The sequence below is a fragment of the Serinus canaria genome, chromosome Z, assembly GCF_022539315.1.
Source record: "Serinus canaria isolate serCan28SL12 chromosome Z, serCan2020, whole genome shotgun sequence".
Classification (NCBI taxonomy): Eukaryota; Metazoa; Chordata; class Aves; order Passeriformes; family Fringillidae; genus Serinus; species Serinus canaria.
Window position 1 is genome coordinate 61,774,986 of NC_066343.1, and position 23,439 is coordinate 61,798,424.

At 36.3% G+C, this 23,439-nt stretch overlaps 2 protein-coding genes across 2 annotated transcripts; one reads left to right on the forward strand and one right to left on the reverse strand.

The window, feature by feature from the left end:
* Positions 1-1,148: 1,148 nt before the first annotated feature.
* On the forward strand, positions 1,149-8,761 carry SELENOP (selenoprotein P). Its single transcript, XM_009099400.4, has 5 exons — positions 1,149-1,297; positions 2,773-2,976; positions 4,163-4,375; positions 5,981-6,098; positions 6,949-8,761. Exons 2-5 carry the CDS (start codon positions 2,786-2,788, stop codon positions 7,609-7,611), a joined length of 1,185 nt encoding a protein of 394 aa, XP_009097648.4. The 5' UTR covers positions 1,149-1,297; positions 2,773-2,785; the 3' UTR covers positions 7,612-8,761.
* Positions 8,056-21,712, reverse strand: CCDC152 (coiled-coil domain containing 152). The gene is made up of 8 exons (XM_009099399.3): positions 21,626-21,712; positions 20,456-20,561; positions 14,150-14,218; positions 12,959-13,023; positions 11,393-11,495; positions 10,546-10,673; positions 9,534-9,620; positions 8,056-8,942 (listed from the first exon to the last, which is right to left on the reverse strand). The coding sequence occupies exons 1-8, from the start codon at positions 21,710-21,712 to the stop codon at positions 8,820-8,822; spliced, it is 768 nt and encodes a 255-aa protein (XP_009097647.2). The 3' UTR covers positions 8,056-8,819.
* Positions 21,713-23,439: the final 1,727 nt, after the last annotated feature.

Below are 23,439 nucleotides of genomic sequence, written 5' to 3' on the forward strand. Positions count from 1 at the left end.
TTAAAGGATTTTATCAGTGCTGGGAACTCCAACACCTGAAGCAGGAGGTGAGCAAATCATCTATCAGTTGAAACAGTTAAGGGGACTATTGCACGAAAGAGAGTTTCATACCAACCCAGCAAAAAATACAAGATGTGTTTCCCTAACAATATAATGAATATAAGCCCACTCTACTTCTTAAAAGAACTCCAGGTCTAGTATGAAGTCTGCCGTTTTCTTCCAAGACTACTGAACAGAAGTTCAGATCTTTCTCATTCTTTCCATTGACCGGTGGAAAAGAAGTGCATAGGACTTCTACAGCAGAAACCCCCAAGGTCAGCACTTCCCTATCTCACATCCAGCCTAAAGCAAAATGCTTATCTGTGCAAAAGATGGCCTTAAGCCATCGATCTAAGCAGTATCAGTCTCGCCACCTTGAACTGTGAGGGCACATCAACTTTTTAAACATTGATTTCCCCATAAACACATGTAACATGTACATTGGAGGAAATCAAAGCAAAGCAAACTGCTTTTGAAGTAAAAAATCATGCATAAACAATTCTCTTACCAAGGAAAGAGAGTAGGGAAACAGCTTAACCTGGATGTCCATAGGTACCTCAGTGATCTTGGGGTTAAGAAAATATAAAAGTGAAAAAGGGAGGCTCAGGTACCTAGTGTCAGTAGCTAGAGCTTCATGACTTTCATGTAGCTACACTGATTTAAATGTCTGAAGTTCTGGGCTCTAGCTTTCAATTAAGTTGAAGAAAAGTTTGAAAGCAGAATGATATAATCAAGAGCAGCTGGGCCAAAGGAGCTCAGTATGCACATGCCCTCAGATGGAGCACAACATTCTCTAAGGCAAATATCAGATAAAGCACATGAGAAAAAACCTGCTAGCTCAGCGTTTTTGTAAATAGAGAAGTACCTTCCCCCCCCTCACTGTGGTTACCACAGTGTTCAGAAAATCACTCCTCGGCCCATCCCCCTCCTATGACTGTACCACTACCTCCAGCTGACTGGGGTGACTGACAAACTGCATAACAAAGTATTTGAAGTCACGATAGTAAAAATGCTTTACTATTATGCACAATAAATAGTTTCCACTTGGGATTAGTTAATGGAGAAATATTTTGGGTACTTTTTGCTCAAGGGGTTTCCTTTGCTTGCAGGGTCGTTCAGAAAAAGCTCCCTGAACTTTGAACCGTGTCTGCAAAATGAGATAAACAAGAGCCATATAAATACCACAGCCCTTTTCCCCACACTGTTTCCTTCTGCAGCGGAGCCAGGCAGAGCTGCCAAGAAGGGGGAGGAGAAAAGGGTAAGTGTGCTGGGTTTGCTGTGAAAGAGCTTCATGACTTAAGATTTGGCAGAGTGTTTGCTTGTTTCTTTGGCTGAAAAGGCTGACTGTGGAAATTTCCATTGGAAACTAGGTTGAAAGTTGAAATATGAAGAGAAGTATAGGGCAGGACATGGCTCTCCTGCAGCTCGCAGGGCGGACAGCTGTTGCTGGGTGCTGCATGCCAGTGCTGCAGAAGGCTGCTGGAAAGGCAAGGAAGGATATAAAAATGTCATGAGAGTCTCATGTGTTGATAACAGATATAAAGGCAGGCTGCTTTCCTGATGTGTGGAAAGAATGGAAAAAGGCTGTGTTGGTATATACTGGACCACAGTTTCATCTTCAAAGTACTTTACCTAGAACGTCAGGAAAGAACTGTTGGGGACAGCTGGTTTTCACAAAAGCAGCAACAAATCACTCTTGTTTCAAAAGGTCAATTATTATTAATCTTTTAGGCTATGACAAGATGGATGGAACATGTAGTATTTATCAGAATTTATTGTTTCCAAACTGTTTTGTGGTCACTGTCAGACTGTGATGTAAGTGGTGAAACTGTACAATTCCACAACCTAGGACAAGTTGGGAAGCAGCTTTATAATTTTTTATGTTTAAAATTTTAAGTATTTCTTGATAATGCATGTTTAAGCCAAAATTGAGATGTTAATGGAATAAAATGAAAGGTAATTATAGAATTTCTTATATGCTTTGATTTTCATAAACATTAACTGAACTAAGTATGGATATGAGATTTTATAAGATCTGAGGAGACCCGAAATTCAGTTTTCATTTCTGGTTTTTGCAAAATTGTTTATGGTGCGTGACTTCTTCATAACTTTTTCTCAGTGGGATTCAGATACTTCAGACTGAGTTGTAAAAAAAAGTCTTTTTTATATTTTCTGCTATGTTCTCTAGTACTTACTGTGTACTGAAATCCGTGGTTGGTGAGTGCACTTTTAAGACAGTGGAGTTTCTCTGTAACTGGGGTGAACTGGTCTACATTCTTCCCAATATAAACAGGCTTACCACAATTTATTTCAAAAAAGAAGAAACAAGGCAACTTTAAAATCACTGAAGTGTTAAAAATGGTCAAAAACAAATTACAAAGAGAAAGATTAGTAGTACTGAAAAAAAATTCCAGTTATTCTGAATGTTTACTTTTTAGCTGTTCAAACACAGCAACAAAAAAACCACAAAAACTTTCAAGCACCACAAAGAAAAAACACCTACCTCTATTACAGAGGATCTCCACTGTAAAACCAAAGATATTAAGCAGTAAACAAAGAGCTCAAATTTATTCTTAAAGGGGTTTGTTTCTTTTTTTTCCTTTTTCTTTTCTTTTCTTTTTTTTTTTTTTAACTGAATGGAGCCAATATGCTGCTTTGTTTTCTTATGGGAATTACAGAGTCTGAACTTTGTTTAGGCATTGGCCTTACTATGTTTATTTTCTCTCTTCTCAGGTAAAGCCCAGCCATGTGGGCAGGTCTGGGGCTAGTTCTGGCCCTCTGTCTCCTCCCAGGAGGAGGGACAGAGATCCAGAACTGCCAGGAGCCCCCAGAATGGCGGATTGGGGAGGAGGACCCGATGTGGAACTCCAGAGGCTCGGTGACAGTGGTGGCTCTCCTCCAGGCTAGCTGATTTTTGTGCCTGCGGCAGGCTTCCAGGTAAGTGTGGATCTTGTCCCAATTTTTGTTATCCAGCTGAGAATGCTACATGTGCCCTGCCACAGATGCACTCCGTGAACTCTGGCTGCCCCAAATGCCACCATCACAGCTGGCATATGTGACCCAGTGACCTGGTTCCCTATCAGCAGAAGGGTTCTGTGGCCAGTAGGTAGGATTCTTTATCTCCTGACCTGTTCCTGACTGGCAGATCATCTTCTCCAAAATAGGTTTCCAGTGTAATAAATAGTATGATCAACTTGACATTAATAAAGCCCAAACCACAGGAACACCCAACAGAAACAGCAACAGATGAATAATGTAGCAAAAATGGTGAAGCCAAGAACTATCGCAATTCTTTAACATGGTTAGATCACCTGAAATAGAGAGATCTGTGATCACTGATTTCTTATCCTGTAGGGGAAAAAAATAGACCAAAATCATGTGCTTTTCATGCTTTTCATGTGGCTTTTCAGCCTGCGTTCAGAGATCCTACATATATTTAAAAAATCTGGAAGTTAAGGTAAATACTGTCCTGTCAAAAAATTGATGAAGCATTCAGGAAGTCATCAGTGTCAGGATTTCTTCCAAGACCTGGGACATTGGTGCTCTATTTTCTAGAACTTACTCCTTGCAAATAATTAGCTATCATGACAGTAACAATAGTAATAAAATAATTTCAAGCTGAGCCAAACAGGAATTGCATAAAGCTTTTATGTTTGATTCATTTATGGATTGTGAAATTATTTTGGCTTAACAATTCATAGTGCCAGTTTCAGATTTGGATTTTAGTCACAGTGAGAACACCTTAGTTTGCCCCTCTAGGCTGCACAACTTACATATCATAGTAGGCTTTGCAAGTTTATTAAGAATTTGATTTAAAAACATAGTGGTAAATCTGTGGCTCCATAAAAGTTAAAAGGGGGCTTTGTGTTTGGCTTTTAAAGTAGTTTGGTTTGGTTCTTACATTATAGAAAAAAATTGGAAGAATCTTCCACATTCTAGACTATTTCCCATAACTGAAAAATAAACGTTTACTAGAGCAATTCCATAGGCAAAATGCAAATGAAAGGGAAGAAACTCCACATCATACTTCTGTAATAAAAGCAAGATGGAGCATATTAACTTTTGTGTCAAATCTCATTATTCTCTACTGATTTATGATCTTGCTTCTTTACATTCCCACTAGTTTGGAGGACCTGCGAGTAAAGTTAGAGAATGAAGGATTGGTCAACATCTCGTATGTGGTTGTCAACCATCAGGGAGCTCAATCCCGGAGGGAATTTCACCTACTAAAAAAACGTGTTTCAGACTACATTACTGTCTACCAGCAAGATGAGCAGCAAGAGGATGTCTGGACTACTTTAAATGGAAACAAGGATGACTTTCTCATCTATGACAGGTGTGCGCTTACAGACAAACATGGGGAAATATTTGCATATATTTTGAGTAATGTTTTGCAAACCTCTATATTATTACATTGATGTGCAAATTATAAAGACATCATGCTCAGCTTCTAACTACGTAAAGTGCTAGTATTTACTTGAAAAACAAAGTTACAAAAGCAAAATCTGCTTTTGCATAAGTAATTTTTGAATAAGTATTTTTAAAAAATTATTTTAGAATTGCCATGGATTTAGATGAACATAAGTGAGTGTAAAATTTGGTAACACTCATTTTTTTATAGTGTATTTATCTTCAGATAACTTCATTACATCCATGCATGTCAAAGTAGAATCTTTTATCTCATGGAAACTTTTTGATGAGAGTTGTTGAAAATGCCATGTAGACATAAGGAAAAATTAGTCTTCAGGTAAAACTTGAAACTTCAGAAGAAAATTGCTTTTTGACATAGGATTCTGCCACAAGTATATTTTGGCAGCACCAGTAGGAACTGTAGTTGAAATCCCAATTTTTTGATTTTGATGTGATGGTAGTTACTTGAAAAATCCTACACTTGAACCATGTCTATCCTTGTTACTTTATATTACTGTAATAAATATTCCAAGTTCACACTAAACCATAAATAAGCTTAATACAGAGTTAGAAAGTTACTCTTTTTCTGTAATGCGATGAATTTTTAAAAATTAGCTACATTAGGTTTGTGGGATGAACGATCTTGAATATTACAGCAGCAAATATGGCCAAGTAAGGAAGGCTGATGTCATACAACAGACAAACAGAACAGTGCTGGATTTCATCTGGGAGGGGGCCCAGACACCTTGCCCAGAGCATTTGAAAGGTTGACCAGTTCTGTGCTCTTGACACATAGGGTAGGAGTACATTATGAATTGGCTTAGCACTGTCCTGGCCATGATCCATGATGGGTCTAGGAATCTGTGTTCTTATTGGGCCTTAGCCACAAAAGCTTTGCCTGCTTGCTGGTCCTAAACGTGCAGTCCACATGTGGGGAGCTAAGGCCAGGGGACTGTGTGTTGGCTCTGAACGAGCTGCCCTTGTTTACAGGTTCTGCATTTTCTCCAGCTCCTTTGAGCAGATCAGTTGTTTAGTAATATCAGAACACGTAGAACACAAGTGCATATCAGAACACTCAAGTGCAGGCATGGGGCAAGTAGGCACCATAACAATCCTCTCGTGCACAATAAATCAGTAATGCAGAGGCACCACAGTGTCCATCCCAGTCAAAATACCTGTCAGGTTGCATAAAAAACACCTGGTAAGGGTGCAGCTACCACTATGCAAAGAACACTTCTCATTATCCCAATGGATCTATAAAGAGTGCACCTCTGCCAGTTTTTAGTGCCACTCTAGGACAAGGCTTCTGGCAGTGCAGCTACCACATGAGCCAGAAATCATGCTGCACACATCCTGGCCAATGCAGGTGAGCATTTGTAAGGAAGATACTGGATTTGCCTGTGAACTGGAACCGAAACACTCCCCGTGGAACTGTACAGTGTGTGTGGATTGATACAAGTAAAGTGAGATGTCATAAGAAGAGAGATTTAGTTGTAGGTATTTGTAACCACAGAGTTCTTTCTCTCCTTAGATGCGGCCGTCTAGTGTATCATCTGGGTATGCCCTACTCCTTCCTGCATTTTCAGTATGTGGAAGAAGCTATTAAGATTGCCTACTGCGAAAACAAGTGTGGAAACTGCTCTTACATGGTATTTTCTTGTCTCATTCTGTATATAATAGAAAAGTAGATTTGATTGATATTAAAAAATTATTTCAGTGTGATTAATCAAAAAATATATTATTTTGAATTTACACATTTCATGCATCTTGACAGATAGCTTTTAAACATTTTTCTAAGCGAATTCTATTTGATTTCAAATAGACTGACTATCTGAATTCCTGTCATGATAGAAACACAAGTAACTGTCAGAAATGTAAAGGCAATCTTGAAGAGTTATTCTGTTTGTAGAGCTATGGAGGTAGTGAGCAATTAACTACTCTAATTTTGTGGGATGGGTAAGTACGTATTTTTTTTAAAACCCAGGAATCAAACTCAAGCTGGATTGCTTTACTGTTCATTGTAGTTTGCATTTAAACACAGTCTACAGGAGTTATTTTAAAAAAGTGATAATACAAGGTGGCAAATTATTGTTACTGCTATAAAAGAAGGATAGTTTCCTTTAATGAATCATTCAAGACCAGAAACACTTTTAAGGACTATCAAGAAATGTACATACTTCATGGAAGTTCAACAAAAATAATAATTTTTGATCCCATTGTGCAGCGTTCTGCCTAAATGTAGACCAAAGGTCAGATGTAGGATCTAGGATAAGAATACTTGTTATTATCAATTACTGGAATAATAATTGCTAAAAAGCCCTGTATAGTTGGCAGTGGTGTGACAGCACAAGGCTATTTTTGATATTTTCATACTTTGAGCAAAGCAGCACAAATAACTTAAAAGTGCCTTTCATACTCTTCAAAAATGTCAGTTAATACTTTACATCTAGTTTAATTGAATACAGTGCCCTGTATTTAATGCAAGCATCTGTTTTGCAGGAACCTGATATTGATGGTGTATGTGAAAACATCACTAAAAAAGCAGTTGAAGAGCTGTCAGAGATAGAAGCCAAGCCGAGAGATGAGCATTCCCATCCCAACCTGCACAGACATGGACACCACCACCGCCGCCACCACCACCACCACCATCACCAGGGCAGTCATGATCCCAATCATGAGAACCACCAGGCTGCTGCTGAAACTGAGAGACATCATCCTCACAGCGGCTGGCGCCACAGGCTTTTTGGCCGACACAGACATGATCAGATAGATAGTCAGGAGCACGTAGACACTGCCCCTCCAGAAGAAATTGTGGAAATTCCACTAGATAAAAAACAACAAAAGAAAGGGAAAAACAGCTGCAAAAACCAGTTAACTTGAAATTGGCAGAAAGGATCAGACTCTACCTCTAGTAGCTGATCCTGTCATTGTCGACACCTTCTCTTTGAAGAGCTAGGGAATTCTGTCACCTGACAGTGTCGTGGAGCACTACCAAATTCTTGCAGGTGACATGGGCAGCTGGCAGCAGAGGACATCACTGAGTCTTGACAGTGTCGTCTGCTCTCTGCTGCCTGACATTCATCACCAGCAGGAGCAAGTGAAACTAGTGACACCTGACAGTGACAGGAAAAGGCGAGGAACTGATCCTGAAAAACAAACTAAGCACCTTCCAGAAACAAGGGAGTCACACTAACTCAGTTAATATAGTTGCATGAGCAGAAAAATGAACAGATTTAGTGGTTTTATTGCCCCAAATTCAAAATTGTGCTGACAGGTATGGGTATATTGCAAAGAAGTGTATTTTTAGAGCAGCGCTCTTAGAATGATTGCATATCTGTCAAATTCCATCAGTAAAAAGTTTCATGATTTAAAGGAATTTGGCTGACCCCTACTTTGGTTTTCAGTTCCACTGGGAAGGTGTCTGCAGTCTTGGTTAATTTGTCTTTCTTGTTTCTCTTCTAACATTCTGCTTGCATTTGTGAGGACAAGAGCATAAACTATGACCTAGGGGCTCCTGTCTGATGTTTTGCAATCAAGAACAGAAGATAACCAAGTCAGATATTTTAATCATTTTTTATTAGGAAGACAACAGATTTAAAGGTTGAGTTTGTTTTTTTTTTTTCTAACCTGGGGATACAAATCATGCACAAGCAAAACTTACTCCTAAGCAATGTGACAGATTAATTCCACATAAAAAATATAATATACAGACAGTGACTGTTTTATTTTTAAGTAAGAGATTGATATACTTAACTTTGACAAAGCTTTGTGGCTTTTAGATACAGTAAGAGCATCCATTAATACATACTGTTACATCATGTAAAATCCTACTAAATCAATTAGATCATCCTGAAGTGAGTAGTGTCAACAACTGAGAGTCAGAATCAAAAAGAGAGTGGGATGAAACAAGTTTAATCTTGGTATAATGTTGATCTTTGTTTATAACAGTGCTGAATTGGGTAAGTCTGTATCAATTAGCAATCTGTATCAATTAACATAATATACCACTTAAACTTGTATAACTTCTCTGTCTATTGCCTAGCTTTCCTAATGTTTGATTAACTGAATGGAAGTAAATCCAGTTGTTTGAAGGATTCCTGGATGAAGAAGAGAATATTCATGAAAAGAAAACTGCTATGAAAGCATACACCATAATTAATGATGGTTTAATAGGGAAATTACTACTCCTACAAAACCTGAATCTTTTTATTGTGAATGCTGATTAGCAAGAGAGTAGCTTTGAATATATACAGAATGCTTGCCTTTGGAATGTCTGTCAAGAGTGTTTTCAATAAAACATACTTTCTTCCTATCTTGTTTTTATTTTGAGATGCAGAATTGGAAACACTGAAATACTTCAAGTCATTTACTCAGAATCTCCTCCGTTTGAAGGGCAGGTCTTGGCCTTTATTAAGACGTTGCTCCAAGTCTCTTATGGTGTTTCGGAGAATTTCAATTTCCTTGTTTTTCTCTTCCTGGAGATGCTGCAGCTTCTGTAAAAGTACAGGCAAATGCTTCATTCTTAAACACATAAAATTATGTAACAATTCATTTTGCTATGGCAAGTAAGACATATATTTTCCTCGGTATTTTGTATTACAAAAACTATTTGTATTGTAATACAGCTATTTTGTATTACAAAAACTATTTGTATTGTAATACAGCTATTTTGTATTACAAAAACTATTTCCCCAGAATCCTGTTTTACTGCCATCCCAAAGTCTTAAGCCTAAAAAAAAAAAAAAAAAAAAAAAAAAAAAAAAAAAAAAAGGCATTATATCAGTGTCACTGATGTCAGTTTCAGTTTAAGTTTCCAAGTTAACAATTCTGTACTAAAACCACCTCACATGTTGCTTTTTGTTGTTCCTTGCCCGCAGTAGTATGAGTATGTCAAGAGCTATGACAGTTGGAGGTGATGATCCTAAAAGCCTTTTCTATCTTAAATTATTCCATGATTCGATGAATTGAGTTGTGTAGAGGTGGGAGGGGTGTGTGGGAGAGAACACATGGAGAAATCCCAGGGGACTCCTGCTTCAAACACCCTGTGCAGTTATCTCTGTACTACATGCTATGAAAGTACCTACCCTTCGATAGATACTTTGTGGTAAGACCGAAGCGTCTGAAAAGGACTTGGTGGTTTTATCCTGAGCTCTTGCCAATTTAGCATTGAACTGAAAGAATCAGGCAAAGGCAAAACCATGAGAATGAACAGCAGGGAAAAATAGGTGTATTAAATATGTCAAGTGTAATTTTCACTTTTTATTAGTTGCATGTTTAACCTGAGGGTAGTAGCAGTAAGCCTTTCTACTAAGTCTAGAAAAAACAAGGCTACCTATATTGATTTTAAAAAGAATGCAGTTCCAAGCTGTGTTTCTTCAAAAAAAAAGCCTCAAAGTTTTGCAAAAGTAGTACAAATATGATTAACTAAAACCTCTTAGATAAAAAAGATGCTTCTGAAAAAAAGGAATAAAATTGAAGGCTTCTCAGCCACATATCTACAGGAAGAGAAAATACAGAAGGTGCTAAAATCCTTCTGAACCATCATTCTTCCCCTAGATTTCAAGGATAAGTCAGCCTGAACACTTCCATATCTTATTTCTTTTTTGATGTGTGAAAAGTTTGAAGTATTTCCTTAATTCTTTCTGTAATGAGAGTGTTTTAAAACATGAGCAATGAAATACATTTTGAATGCTCTCTCTTAAATCTCTGCAGGACTAGAAATTTGTATTGGAATTTTATTTAAATATATATATATTCTCACCATTCAGAAATTAAAACCAAGAAAGTTAAGCAGAAAACGTTGAATATTTTAATAGCTCAAAATCGAAAACTATTTCTAAGTAATTTAATTTGGAACAAGAAGAGAGAAACCTTCAGTCTCCCTGTACAGTAGGTGGAATTTGACTCCTGCAGGAGTCAGTTCCATTGTGGAAGGGAGCACCTGCCACTGATCCTCATAAAGACAATCAATAATTAAGTTTTCTAGATTCCATCATGTTACTTTGTTAAGTACTAATTAATATTTTTTCACTACACATTTTCTTTGAAGTTTACCCAATGCCCAGTTCGTCTTTAAGTCAGGTTTGTAATGCATACCTCTATCTGCAGTTTAATTATTTCATTCTGCTTCTCTTCATTTTGAATTTTCAGCTGTCTAGTTAGCTCTAATATTTCCAGTTCTTTTTTCTCTCTCTCTTCTCTATACTCCATTTCTTTTACTTCAACTAGCAACACAGTAACACCAAAATTATTATTATAATACATGAAATGATATAGATGAAAAATTAACGTAATTTTCCAAATATTAAAACTTTCTTGAACACCAGGTCAACATTTCACTGGAAGACAATTCAAAAAAAAACCATACTGAAACTATATGAAAACCACATTGTCCTTTTAAAAAGACACCAGTAAGATGGTGTTTTTTTAAAAAAGGCATATAATTTACAAAAACTTTCCTTGTTTTCACCTATATGGATGACCAAGAAATCCTGCTTTTTAAGGTTATATCTCTAATGAAGCAAATGAACATAGAAACCAGTTTTTTCCTCATTGAAGAATTATTTATTTGTGAAGATAATGTTCTACTCTCCTGAACACAGATAGAAGATTTGAACAGCAATCTAGCTTACAGTTTAAAGCAAGGTTCCAGGTGACACTTAACTCAAGATTTCATTCCTTCTGATTTTTATGCTCACATTCCCAGCATTTGTTCTAACTATCTGGGAATTTCTGCTCATCCCGTGTTGCTGTACTATTGCTTCATTACCACTGTCTGCTCTCTTCATTGAAGATAAAATTCCATTAAACAATGCCCACTTCTAGCATTCACATGTTTCCACTAAGAAGTGGAACTCAGATTTATCTTAGACAAAAATATAGCATCTAAAGGTGACTGTGTGTTTTACCCATTGCTAAAGTGTTCAGTCTTCAGGGAACTTACATTTTTTCCTTGTATCGCAATGCAACTGTGTTATTTCTAATTTGTGGTCTTCCTCTTTGTTTTTAATTTCTGTCATGAGTTTCTCAATTTGATCCTTATACTCCTGTGAAGATAAAATGTTTTATAAAGATCTTGCAGTTTCTGTGCTCTTAGCCTTCTGCAAAGCACAACCATCATGCAAAAATATACAGTACTCTGTAATTCAGTACTTGTTTTATCCTCAATCTTCTAAACTGAAATACCCAATTACTTCTTACACAGTCTGGCTGAAGTCCACAGATTAAAAACATAGCAGATTTAATTGTATTACAGCTATCTGTTAATATAAAATTGGAAACTGTACTTAGGAGAACAGGCAGATGGAGGGGTAATATTCCTTTCCCAAGAACAGGATCTGACACAATGATGCAGTTAGTGGATTTTTTACTCAAGGACTGCATGATTCAAAAGTGAGTTTTGTTAGTATTGCTTATACAAAGAATTCCACAATTTCATGTTGGCAGCAGGAGACACATCAGTGATACCAGCAGCAGTGATGCTGCTGGCACTGACATTCAAAGTTTGAAGATGCCAGTAATAAATTTACTCCAGGAACTACTCCAGAATTTTCAAGGAATTGTATGTTGCTGCCACTGTTGAGGTGCTGACTCCAAAGCTCTTGTTGCAGCCTTCTGACAAGATTGCTACTCAACTACTCACAGAGTGGCTTGGGGACATTCACCAAGGCACTCACTGACTGGGGATCAGGATATGGGGACATAGTCAGGCACCTTCAGAATGACACCAGGAAGTCCCACCATCCTCACACATGTGTTTAATGGGTGGAATAATAGTTTATCACATCCTTCAGAAGGCATTACTCATTTTTTACTGGAACAGTCAAGATAATAGCTCTACTGGTACTAACATTTAAGTTTAACTCAGAGCACAAACGCAGGCAAAGGAAAGGAAATCAGCAGTGAGATTCCTGATCCTAAACAGATAACAGATCTGCACTCTCCACACAGAGAACTATGAAAACAGAGAACTGTGACTAGTGCTGCTGGTTTTACCTCCTTTGTAAAAATGAGTGCCATAGATACAAAGTACAGAGATCATATATGGAATTTTTTATGAGGTACAGATTAGAAATAGAGATCTATTATCTTTGTAGTATTTATTCCTGAATAAACTGGACAAAATTCAGACTGCTCCTGAATCTCTGGCAGCACAACCAGACACCTTCAATGTGAAAACCCTATTTCCACATGAAATTTTTTTTAGTGCAGGGGATTAGACTGATGAAGGTGAAGCTGAATTTAAAGCTAAATACAGCTTAAAAACCCCAAGTGCATCTTAGATTGAGCCAAAGTTCTCAGCACCAAGGAGTCTTAACCTCTTAGTTCTTCTAACACCTTCTTTCATGGATACTGTCATGAGAATAACCCTTCTCTTTTTACACATGGAAAACATTAACAGAAGAGCATCAATAAGAGTATCAATAGGAAACCCTAACCAAAAATATATACAGCATAATAGAGATGCAGTATTATTCCTTTACCTAAAGAATGAAAACTTCTGACATACCTCTTCACAAGTCTTTAATTTATCTTCCAAGATGTGAATGGTTCCTTTCAGTCTATCATTTTCATCTCCAAAACAAAACAAAACAAAAAAAAACCAAACCAAACCAAACCAAAACAAAAAAAACATAAACAAAAACTATATGGTACACTAAAAAGTACATATTGACAATTTCTATAGCATGAAAGAGGAATAAGGAAATTACCTGCATTTTTGACTTGGCTGAACTTCGAGAAACTTTTTTGTAGACATTATAATCATCATTACAGAACTACATACTGTCTGTTTCCATTTTTTAACAAGAAAAATCATAGTTTAAGTTTAATCATAATATTAACTTGGCATCACTACTTAGAACTTTCTTTAGTCTTCTGATAAATGATGCATTCAAGAAAATCTATATGCAAAGTTCTTTGACTCAGAAAATATAAGACTATTGTCATGGCTACAACAGTTTCAAATTGGAAGATCCAAGTTTTTAAGTACCTGTTTCCCAAAAGTCAGAAAACTATACAAACACAGGAATTAAAGAAAATAGATTAAAAAAAAAATTATTAATATCAATTTGAGTATTAAAAACATCTGTATACTTCCAATGTTAGAGGTTTCTTAATATATATGCTAATATGCCTTGAATGCATAATGATCTACATGATGTACTGCTGAGCTCTAGTATAAAGATATAGCAAGTATTTCTCTTTTTTCAAGTAAAACTGAGTAATTGTCAATGTGGATAACAGCAATAACAGCAATAGTTGTTAATGTGGATAGCAGCAATAACATTTAATAACATATACCAAGGATTAAGACATGCTGGTTTAACACAGTGATAAAAACTGTGCATAAACATTTGAATAGTCTACAATCCAACAGCTGAATGACACTTTCTCACCTTTGTAAAATTGCCTGTGTTACACTACAATGAATTTAAAGCCCAACTATTGATTAAAATAACCTCCTAAGGTTATTAAAATAACCTCCTAAGGAGGCAGTTACTAACTAAACTATGGCAATAATGACAACAGACATTTATTACTGCACAAGATTGATTTTAGATAATTTTTTTGGTTTCTCTTTGCCTGCCGGTAAGTTTCTGTGTCTGAAAAAAAATCAGTAAACTTAAATGAAAAAATTAAATGTCCACTCATTCAAAATTACAGTACAGATTTATAGAATAGCATTTTTTGCCTTTACCTTTCACATTACACTGGTTTTCAATGGTTTGTGTTAGACCCTTTATTACATTCTGTAGAGCACTGCATTCTGAAAAAAAGAAAGATTCAGTATTTTTGAATAGTGTCTTCACAAATTTACATTTTGTTTACACAATTTTATCAAATATTTTATAATATTTTTGGTTAAATATTACTCAGTCTTTTTACTGACTGTAGAAATAACTCAGATTATTATAACATGGTTACTGCTTAATTTTAGCTTTTAGTTTGATGATTGATTAAAAGCAATTTTATGAAGCAATACAAACAATTTCATAAAAGTACTACATTTTTGTTTCTAGTCAGAAAACAAATATCTTTTTGTTTTCTGGGCAATACTAGAAGTTTTCCATATCAGCCTTCCACTAATTTGATGTATTTAATGAAACTGAGACTTACTTTCTTGACAGTATTTCTTTGCAAATTTTCTTTTTAACGAGACCAAGAGAATCCACTCATTGCAGTCTCTCACTCCTTTTTTACCCCTTTCTTGATGCATGTAACATTCATCTTATGGCTCAACATAAGCTTTGAGAGATTCAGAATATGTGCTATGTCTCCATTCAACAGAATGATACATACAAGCTCTTTCAGTTTACATAGTTGTATTTCATAATTTTATTTTAAAAACTGTATTTTTAATATTCAAACACAACATGTACTTCCTGTAATAACAGATTTGGTTTTCATTAATATGACTTTTATCCCTTATGTTCATTGTAAGTTTATCAGTAGAGTCACAAAACTGTCAAAGACTGAGAACAGCAGAGGCTCTCCAACTGAGGTTGCTTACTTTTAAAACTTCTCTTTCTCTTTCCTAAGTACCACTGTGTTTTGTGTCTCTTAAATGGCATTTAATTTCCACAACACATAAAAGCAAACATAAAAGTTTGCAAATATTTAGCAAACATAAAAGTTTGCTAAATAACAGTTACTTATCTTATCAAACTAAAGCCCTTTTGAAAACTGTCTATCATATCACTAAAGACTACATAACAAGTGAGGAAGATGAACTAAGATCCCAGCTAACAGGTTCCGTTTTCCGCTCAGTCTTTTTGACTGTCAGCCTGATCTTCCATCAAGTCTGCTTTTCATGCAGCCGAGTACGTTAGCCAGATACATTTTTCCGATCCGTGCTTCCAAAAAAAAAACAGTAGAGGGAGCACGAGCAGCACAGAAACATTGCCTGCCCCTCAGTTCCTGTGCCGGATTGAAAGCAACTCTGGAAAAAAATCCTATTCAAAGTCGGAATGACGAGATCAGCATGCCCGTCTGTACTAACTAGTTCTAATACAAATTTCCTCCCATTTGAAAATGTATGGAAATTAACTCAGATGCTTGTAATTCATGCACAATTTGGAAAGACATCTGAGTCAACACTAGAGCAGCAGCTAGTCTTTAAAAAGAATCACAACTGTTTAAGTGTAAGCCACTCTTGTACAGTCCCAATAATATCTACTTATCTTTATTATTTTTAAAGGATATATCTTTGCAAATCTTACATGTACTTAAAGTTGTGACTGGAAAAAAATTCCAGGGAACCCACAAGTTTTGCTTGCTTACATTAAGAAAAAGAAGCAGAATTTTTCTTAATGTTTGCAGTCTAACGAATCACTGTCATAGCATCTGCTATGGATCCTGTGTAGCTTGTTCCCTGTAAGGAATACTGCCTACATGCAGGAAGACTGAACAGCATAAGTGTTCATCCGCATTTATAATTGATTTTTTAATAGGGCAATGATATCAACCACTTTTTCCTTTAAAACCTTAGAAATGCTAAATAAACAAATATGCAACCCTGAAGATGCTAAATAGAACCTCCTTAAGTGTTTCACAGACAAAACCATGATTACTTTCTTTTAGAAAACTACATTAGAATTTAATTCAGAACTGAATTAAAACATCACAAGAATCTATTTAGCCACCAAAGAAAAGGTTTAGGAGTAGGAAACAAAGATGTCAGACTTGCATCTGTCTAAAATGGATCTGCAATGATGTACACAAAACAAAAACTGGTTTTTTGAACCTCATCATTTAGCAAAGAACACATCAAGAGAAAATAAAGTTAATTTATGACCTTTCAGAGAGTGTATACACAGGCCAAACTGCTTTTCTTTTTCTACTTTATCTTGGATAGAAGTGTTTCACTGCCCTCTCCCTTGATTTTTAGATGTTTTCTTTTTTCCTTTGTATTTTTTTCCGGAATTTCCAATCTTCTTTTACCTTAAACAGTTCCAGGAAAGACTTTTGATAAGGAATCAAGGACTCCTCAGGTTCTCACTTGTTGGAGATTTCTTGGGGTGAGAATTACTATTTTTTGTTGTTGTTGTTTCTTAAAACAAAGTGTTCTTCAGCCAGGATAAAATTCCACTTCCTCATCCCACTACCACTTGCAGCCACAAACCCTTCAGGGTAGGTGGAACCACAGCCTATCCTATAGGAACCACAGCCTATCCTTCCACAGCACTCTTTCTTCATGCTCCTCTGCTGTAAGCAACTTCTGTCACCTGTGGACCAACTTTTTAAAAGATACTTCAGGAGCTGGGGCTGAATTGGGTTCTGGGAAACAAGCCTGGGACATAAGGCTAGGAGAAATATTTTTTCCAAGCCACAGTTGGCAATATCACTCTATAAAAGCCCACAGTCTCACTACTACAGCCTGTTCAGATAACTATTGCCCAGAGTAAAGACTGAAAGTATCAATACTGTATTGGTCCCTTGTGCCTCTCCAGTGCTGCAGAGGACCCCTCTATAACCCCATCAATATTAAAGAGGATTTGGTGTCTCTTTTAATTCCCCAGTGCTTTGACCTTCCAAAAGTTTTTTATAAAGAATTTAACCATTAGATGCAAAAGTTTTAGTACTCTAATTCTGAATACCACATATGCTATTACCTCTTTTGAAGGGTTAGTGTGGAAGGTCAATTTAATAAAGGTGCCAAAGATCATTTCTATCAATTGTAAAAAGAAAAAGAAAAATAGTTTAGAAACATTATAGACTTACTAATTTATAATAACTACATCAGCCTTTCACATCCTTTTGAAATACTCCTAATGTCACCACCACTATTCACAGGCTCTGTTCATCTCCAGTAACATGTTAACTGTTTACCTCTGCCACAGTTTATGTCAATTTTCTGTCCAAGATGTTTTTTTGAAACTCTGCTTTATGAGCACCAATAATGAATACGGTTCAAACCTATAAACTTACAAGCATTTCATGCCCTGATATTTGAAGGTTTTTTCCTTATTGGTAAGCACATTAATCTAATAGTTTACACCTTACTGGTAAGTACAGAATCACAGAAACACAGAAAGGGCCCTCATTCAGTCATCTGGCCCAAACTCTCTGCTCAGGCAGGGCCATCCCAGAGCACACATCACAGGATTGCAACCAGATGGTTGTTGAATGACTCCTGTAGGGGAGACTCCACCACCTTTCTGAGCTTAACCTAACAGAGCAGCCATGATAATTGTCCTTATTTCTAAATACATTCTATCCCTTTGGCATCTTGTGCATATTTTACTTCATTATCATCAAATAGCTTTCAGAATCACCTCTTGGATGTATCACTTTGTTCCAAGTTCCTGCTTTTCACTTGTTTTTGTCAATGTTGCTAATATTGCCTGCAATGTTACTAATATTGCCTGCAATGTTACTGCAATTACCCTTGACCAGGATGCTTGTCTTACAACAATTCTGCCTCCTGTCTGTATCTGCACTATCCATATGACTTCAATATTGTTGAAGTTTGTTTTTTCCTGACTATCCCTGTTGCTGAAACATTAGTTCATATTTCAGGCTGAGTGCTCTGGTACTTTTACTTGGACTCCTGCCACCCACACTTTTTTTCATCCTGTGTTTCAAAAGAAGCTCCAGAGGCTGTTCTCTTCAGTTATATCAGCGTAACTATGTCACCAATAATTTCTCTCTTATCTCATGAAAATGAGGCAATACTGTTTACAAAGCTCAGATCTGTCTTCTGACTTTGATCTGTTTTTAGTCTCTTCCTCTTGTTGCAATCATCCTAGCAGCTCTGGTTTCCTGAGTTGTCTCTTTCGCTTTCTCTGCTACCTTTTATATCATAAGTTCTATAGCAAGAATGATTTCTTCTTTTTGTCCACCTTTTCCTTTCCTTTTTTACTAACTGGTTTATTTAAACCCACTCCTTTCTGGTTTCATCAATAAAGAAGTCTCTTCTGTTTCTGAGTGACTGTCCTGCACTGTCTGACTTTTGTGCTTAATAGAGAAACAAGTGTTTCTGACTCAAACCAAAGTTCCATCTAGTTCACTATGCCACTTCACAATACACACTACAAGATAATTCAGTAAAGATGAAAATAAAGCTAGATAAATACTATCATTAGTACATCCTCTCAACTTCCCAAATACAGAATGAAGGGAAACAAGGAGAGATACTGTCTTTGTGTTTAAAAATTTTGGTTTTTTCCATTCTTTTTTTCCAATTTTTTTGGATTAATGTATACTTTTGTTATGCGCAGGCTTCTGTGGAACTGATTTAACTTTATTTTGTAATGTGTGGCAAAGTTCCTCCTTTTGTTAGCTTTAAATCAATATACAAGTTTTACTTCCATCTAGTTTTTTTATTACATTAGACAATGAATATTCTATTCGGTAATCACTTTCTCTGTGCCATTCACAGTTTTAAAGCTATGAGTCATATCAGCTCTGTTCTTTGTCTTGGTTGAAAAGTTCCCAGCCAACAGAAGTCTTCCCTCAAATGTCCCAAAATTGTGACCAAACCTGTGAAAGCCTCAGGTGCATTTTCCTCCATGCACCTTCTGGGTGTTCAGCTGGGCACAAGGCCATCTTAAAAAGAGTGACATTGAAAAAAAGGCTGGCAGCAGATTCAGAAATAGCCATCCCTTTCTCCCATGGGAGCTGCTTGTAAACAGACGCTTTTGCCCTTGGCCTATGCTGCAGTTGTGTGACAGCCACACACTAGACCCTGGTCATGACCTAGAGAATGATTTTCTGGCTTGATATCAGATCTGCCCCTTCCCTTGGGACTAAGTAGAGATCCTTGGACCATGTCTGGCCTTTGTTACCATTTCTGAACTCCATTCTGACTCAGCCTCCTGAGTCACTCTCATCAGTACAGACTTCTTTGGTAATCTAGACTTTTGGCTAACCATGGCAGTCCTCGCTGGGCCAGCCCTGCATGGGCACAGTGGGAGTGAGCCTTGCATGGTTAAGCCCCCACATACATGGTCTTTGTTACAGGAGTAGTTCCTGATTCCTTGTATCTTGCTCCCTCCTAGCAATACCAAGCCTTATCTGTTACCTTTTCTAGTTCTGCTATTGTCTGTTTTGAGATCTGTGGACCAGAACATGACATCAAAATCACAGACCTTACAGAGTCACAATGCTTTTTTATCTTTTTATTTCATCATCATGCCTACCCCTGTGTTTGCTTCTTTGTCTACTGATATTTTAAGAGAATACATATATTTTAAGAGAACTGTTTAGAGGACACCAAGATGTCTTTCCTAAAAAGCAGCAGACTAACATCAACCATTGTTTTTACAAAATGCCTCTCATTTGCGCTGCTACTGGTTTCTATTTCCCCTGTCTTGTACCATGAGGTTTTGGTACATCCAAAGAGATTATCATCATAAGCTAACTTCACTCACTCAATAGCTTAATTTCAATGCTTAATTTCTGATTATGCTAAATTATCCAAGTCCCAGTGAAGACTGAAATAAAACCCAAATGGCAATCTACCTCCTGTGTGAAACTCAGTTTATTCCTACCTTGCTTCCAAACTTTTAGCAGGCTGATTTCCCACAGATTAAAGTCCTACAAAATATGCACTTTTCAGCTACTTTACAAACTACAGAAGAGTATGCAACCACAAATCCATGCTAAGCACTAGATATTGTTTCTCATTTCAAATACTCATCAGAAAACAGTTCTAGAATAAAACAAATCTTAATTTTATAGTTTTCCCTGTAATTCCTCATTGGTTTCACAACTTTTTAATTTTTAAAATTATGATTATAGACTTATAATTACCACCTATAAATGGTAAATTATGTTTTATTAGCATTCATTGAACAGTCTGAATCCCCATACAATTAATATGAATATTAATATTTACTATGAGATGGATTTCATGACATGATTCAGGGTTAGGCATTCCTGCTTTTCCCACACTATCTTAGATCCTTGCAATGTTATTTTTTATGGCTGAAAGTAATGGAAATATCTCTCAGAACTTCTTGAATACATGCAAAAATCATATCTTTCAAATAAAATAACTTACCCTCTTTTACTGATTCCTCCTTTGATTGGCTTAATGCTAGCAATCGGTTACATTTTTCCAGCTGATGAATCAGTAGGTTATTTGTGTCATTAATTTCTGATATTTTCTAGAAAAATTGGAGAAGGACTAATATTAATATTAACATGTTTAAAGTTTTGAGTTTTAAGTGAATAAAAAATTTAACGATTTCACAATTCTGCAGTCCAAGCCTGTAATATTTCCTATTCAGGGTATTCCTTTATAGAGAAGAATGATAGTAGACTTGAGACCCTTTACTGTTCCAAGTTTACCCTGCAGAACTAAGAATGCTGACTTACATCATGAGTTAAAAACTATTTTCCTCTCAGTCTTGTAGCCCAGAGTCTGGATCAATCCTCTGTAAGGTTCTTTCTACTGCTTTTCATATGAGGCTGTCAACACTCTTGCAGAGCAATAACTTGAACAGAATGTGGGAATAGGAACTGGTAAAATAAGTTAATTCCAAGAGAAATGCTAAATTTATTTCAGGTGCTCCTTTTAAGCTACTTTAGTGTGGATCAGGTGACCAGGAAATCAGCAGAAAGCTGATCAGCATCAGTCTAAAAAGAAACACAGTACTGATTTTCCTCAGAGGGTCAATCTTTTGAGAAATGACACACATGTAAGATAAAGGAAGCTCAATGCATACAGAATGTAGGAGTTCATGCTCCTGAAAAGGCAATGACATTTTTCTAGAACAAGGAACAACTTCTGAAAGGATACCCCAGCACTAGGCCACCTGGTCTAGTGAGCAGTGTCCCTTCCTACAGCAGTGGAAGTTGGAACTAGGTGGTCTATAAGGTCCCTTCCAGACCAAGAGATTCTGTGATTCTAGGAAAGCAGTGTAATCCAGGTAATCTTCAACACCATCTTCCATAGTCTTCCTGAGAAAGCCAATCTGGCCTCTTGATGATTAAAATTCTAGCACAGAAACAAAGGCTTCTCAGATTTCACTCAGATTCCACTCCTATGTCTCCAGGATACAGTCAATACAAACAGCTTTCCAAAGGAAGTTAGTATTACAAGGCATAAAAGTAAGCTGATACAACAATTTAAAGAGCTGACACAGCCTAAAATTTTCAGAAAGATTTTGAAAAAGCCACACAATAATTACAGATGGCAGTCTCAACATTTTTTACCTTCTTCACTTACCTTTTCTATCTCTGAGAAGTCATATAAAAGTTTATCAAGGTTCACTACACTGGTTTTCTTCATAGTTTCTTCATCACTATGATTCATTTATTTCTGGATCATATAATCAAATGACCACAAGATATATGTAAAAAAAAATCAATAATTAATATATTTATCATTCACACCACGCAAATTCTTAGGCAAAAATGTAAGAAGAACAAAGAAGAGTCCTTCTAAAAATTAAAACTATTTTTGCATTGAAGCTAAACTACAGCCTATTTAAAATCTTGCATTTCTGGGAAATGCCATGATGGTCAGAAAGCCCAAATACCTGCCAAACTGATATATTGTGGTTGAATTTGGAAAGTTTGCTGCAATTAAAAAGTTAACCTGGATCCACTTCCACAGACAGAATAATGCACCAGGAACATATTAACTCAGCATCTTTTGTCTGTGTAGATGCTCAAATACTTGGTTACTCAGGTTTAAGGGTACTTACATATTTTCTCATAAAAAACAAGAGCTAAATCAGTGATAGGCACTGCAACACATAAACCTTGCTGCAGAATAAAAAGACAGTATTTTGAAAGGCACCCATACAGTTCCAGATTTTTAACATCACCCATATTTTTATAAACTCTACTTACAGAAACTTCAACGTATATTTGCAAGATGGGTCTGAAATACAGAACATGAATGCTTCTAAAAATATTCAAACTATTTCTCAACATCAGGCTCCATGAGAAAAATTCCAGTAGCTTCTAGTAAACCAAGCAAAATCACCACTTCTGTGTGGAAATGTGTGAACAGCATTTTCACAAATAATAAAAAAATTGCAATCAGGGAGATGAACCAAACATTAAAATGTGTTCACTACCCAGAAACGGAATCTGTTTCCAGACAAATACTTGCAGTACAGTTCGGCAGAAATAGGTAAACGCACAACACTAAGCAGAAACCAGAATTACATAACTGAGTAATTTTCTCAGTCATTCAATATCTACAAGCTTTTATGTGCACGTAACTTCATGAACAAAGCAGTAAGATACTGGCTCTGTGTGTTTAATATTTTTTCCTTGTGCCTACTCCTTCCTCAGTGAAACTAAAACTAATTCATAAGCCAAAGCTCAGTTTTTTAAATTAACAGTTTTAAATTATCAGAATATAGTAAACTTTGAAAAATTAATGCTTCTTAGTTAAATTAATGGGGGTTTTGTTTTTTAATTAATTAGTAATCTTAATTGCTTGCAACCTACTACAATGCAATGATTTGTCAAATTGGGGTTTAAAATATGTATTCAGGATAATCAAATTTTTAAAACAATTACCCATCTTAATATTCTGTTAGATAATAATTTAAATGAACACTATGAATATCAGTCCTTTGACTTTTCCAATCCTTGTCATGGGCAGTATCTTATGCTTGTCAATCACCATCTTTTTCATTATACTTTTAAAACTGTGTTCTGCTCTCCACATTTAGACAGAGGATAGAACTCGGGGAGCTGCCGTGTTGAGCTGTTTTGTTTGTGTGTTTCCTTATTCTATGGCATCACTTGTTTTCTCGGAAGACAGGATATGCTCAGCACTTGGCAACAGTACCACTGGGTACAAAACTACTGAACTGGAACAGTAAATTAAAAATGATGTTGTATTATTAATGTTGTATTTTTTTCCAGCAGGAAAACTCATCACTGTTATTTTTGTGCATATTACTATTACACATTATGTCTTCAAAAGGCACTTTTTGTGAAACCTCCCACTCCTCTTTTGGACAATACTTATGTCACTGGAGAAAAAATTAAAGATTTATATCGTGGGTTTGACTGCTG

What these genes read in the sequence shown, in the direction of transcription:
- CCDC152 (XM_009099399.3), bottom strand. Translation starts at nt 21,712, where the DNA reads ATGAATCATAGTGATGAAGAAACTATGAAGAAAACCAGTGTAGTGAAC. An exon ending in AATTAAAGACTTGTGAAGAG is followed by an intron (nt 11,496 to 12,958) that starts GTATGTCAGAAG and finishes TTATCTTCACAG; the next exon opens with GAGTATAAGGATCAAATTGA. An exon ending in CACAAAGTATCTATCGAAGG is followed by an intron (nt 8,943 to 9,533) that starts GTAGGTACTTTC and finishes GTACTTTTACAG; the next exon opens with AAGCTGCAGCATCTCCAGGA.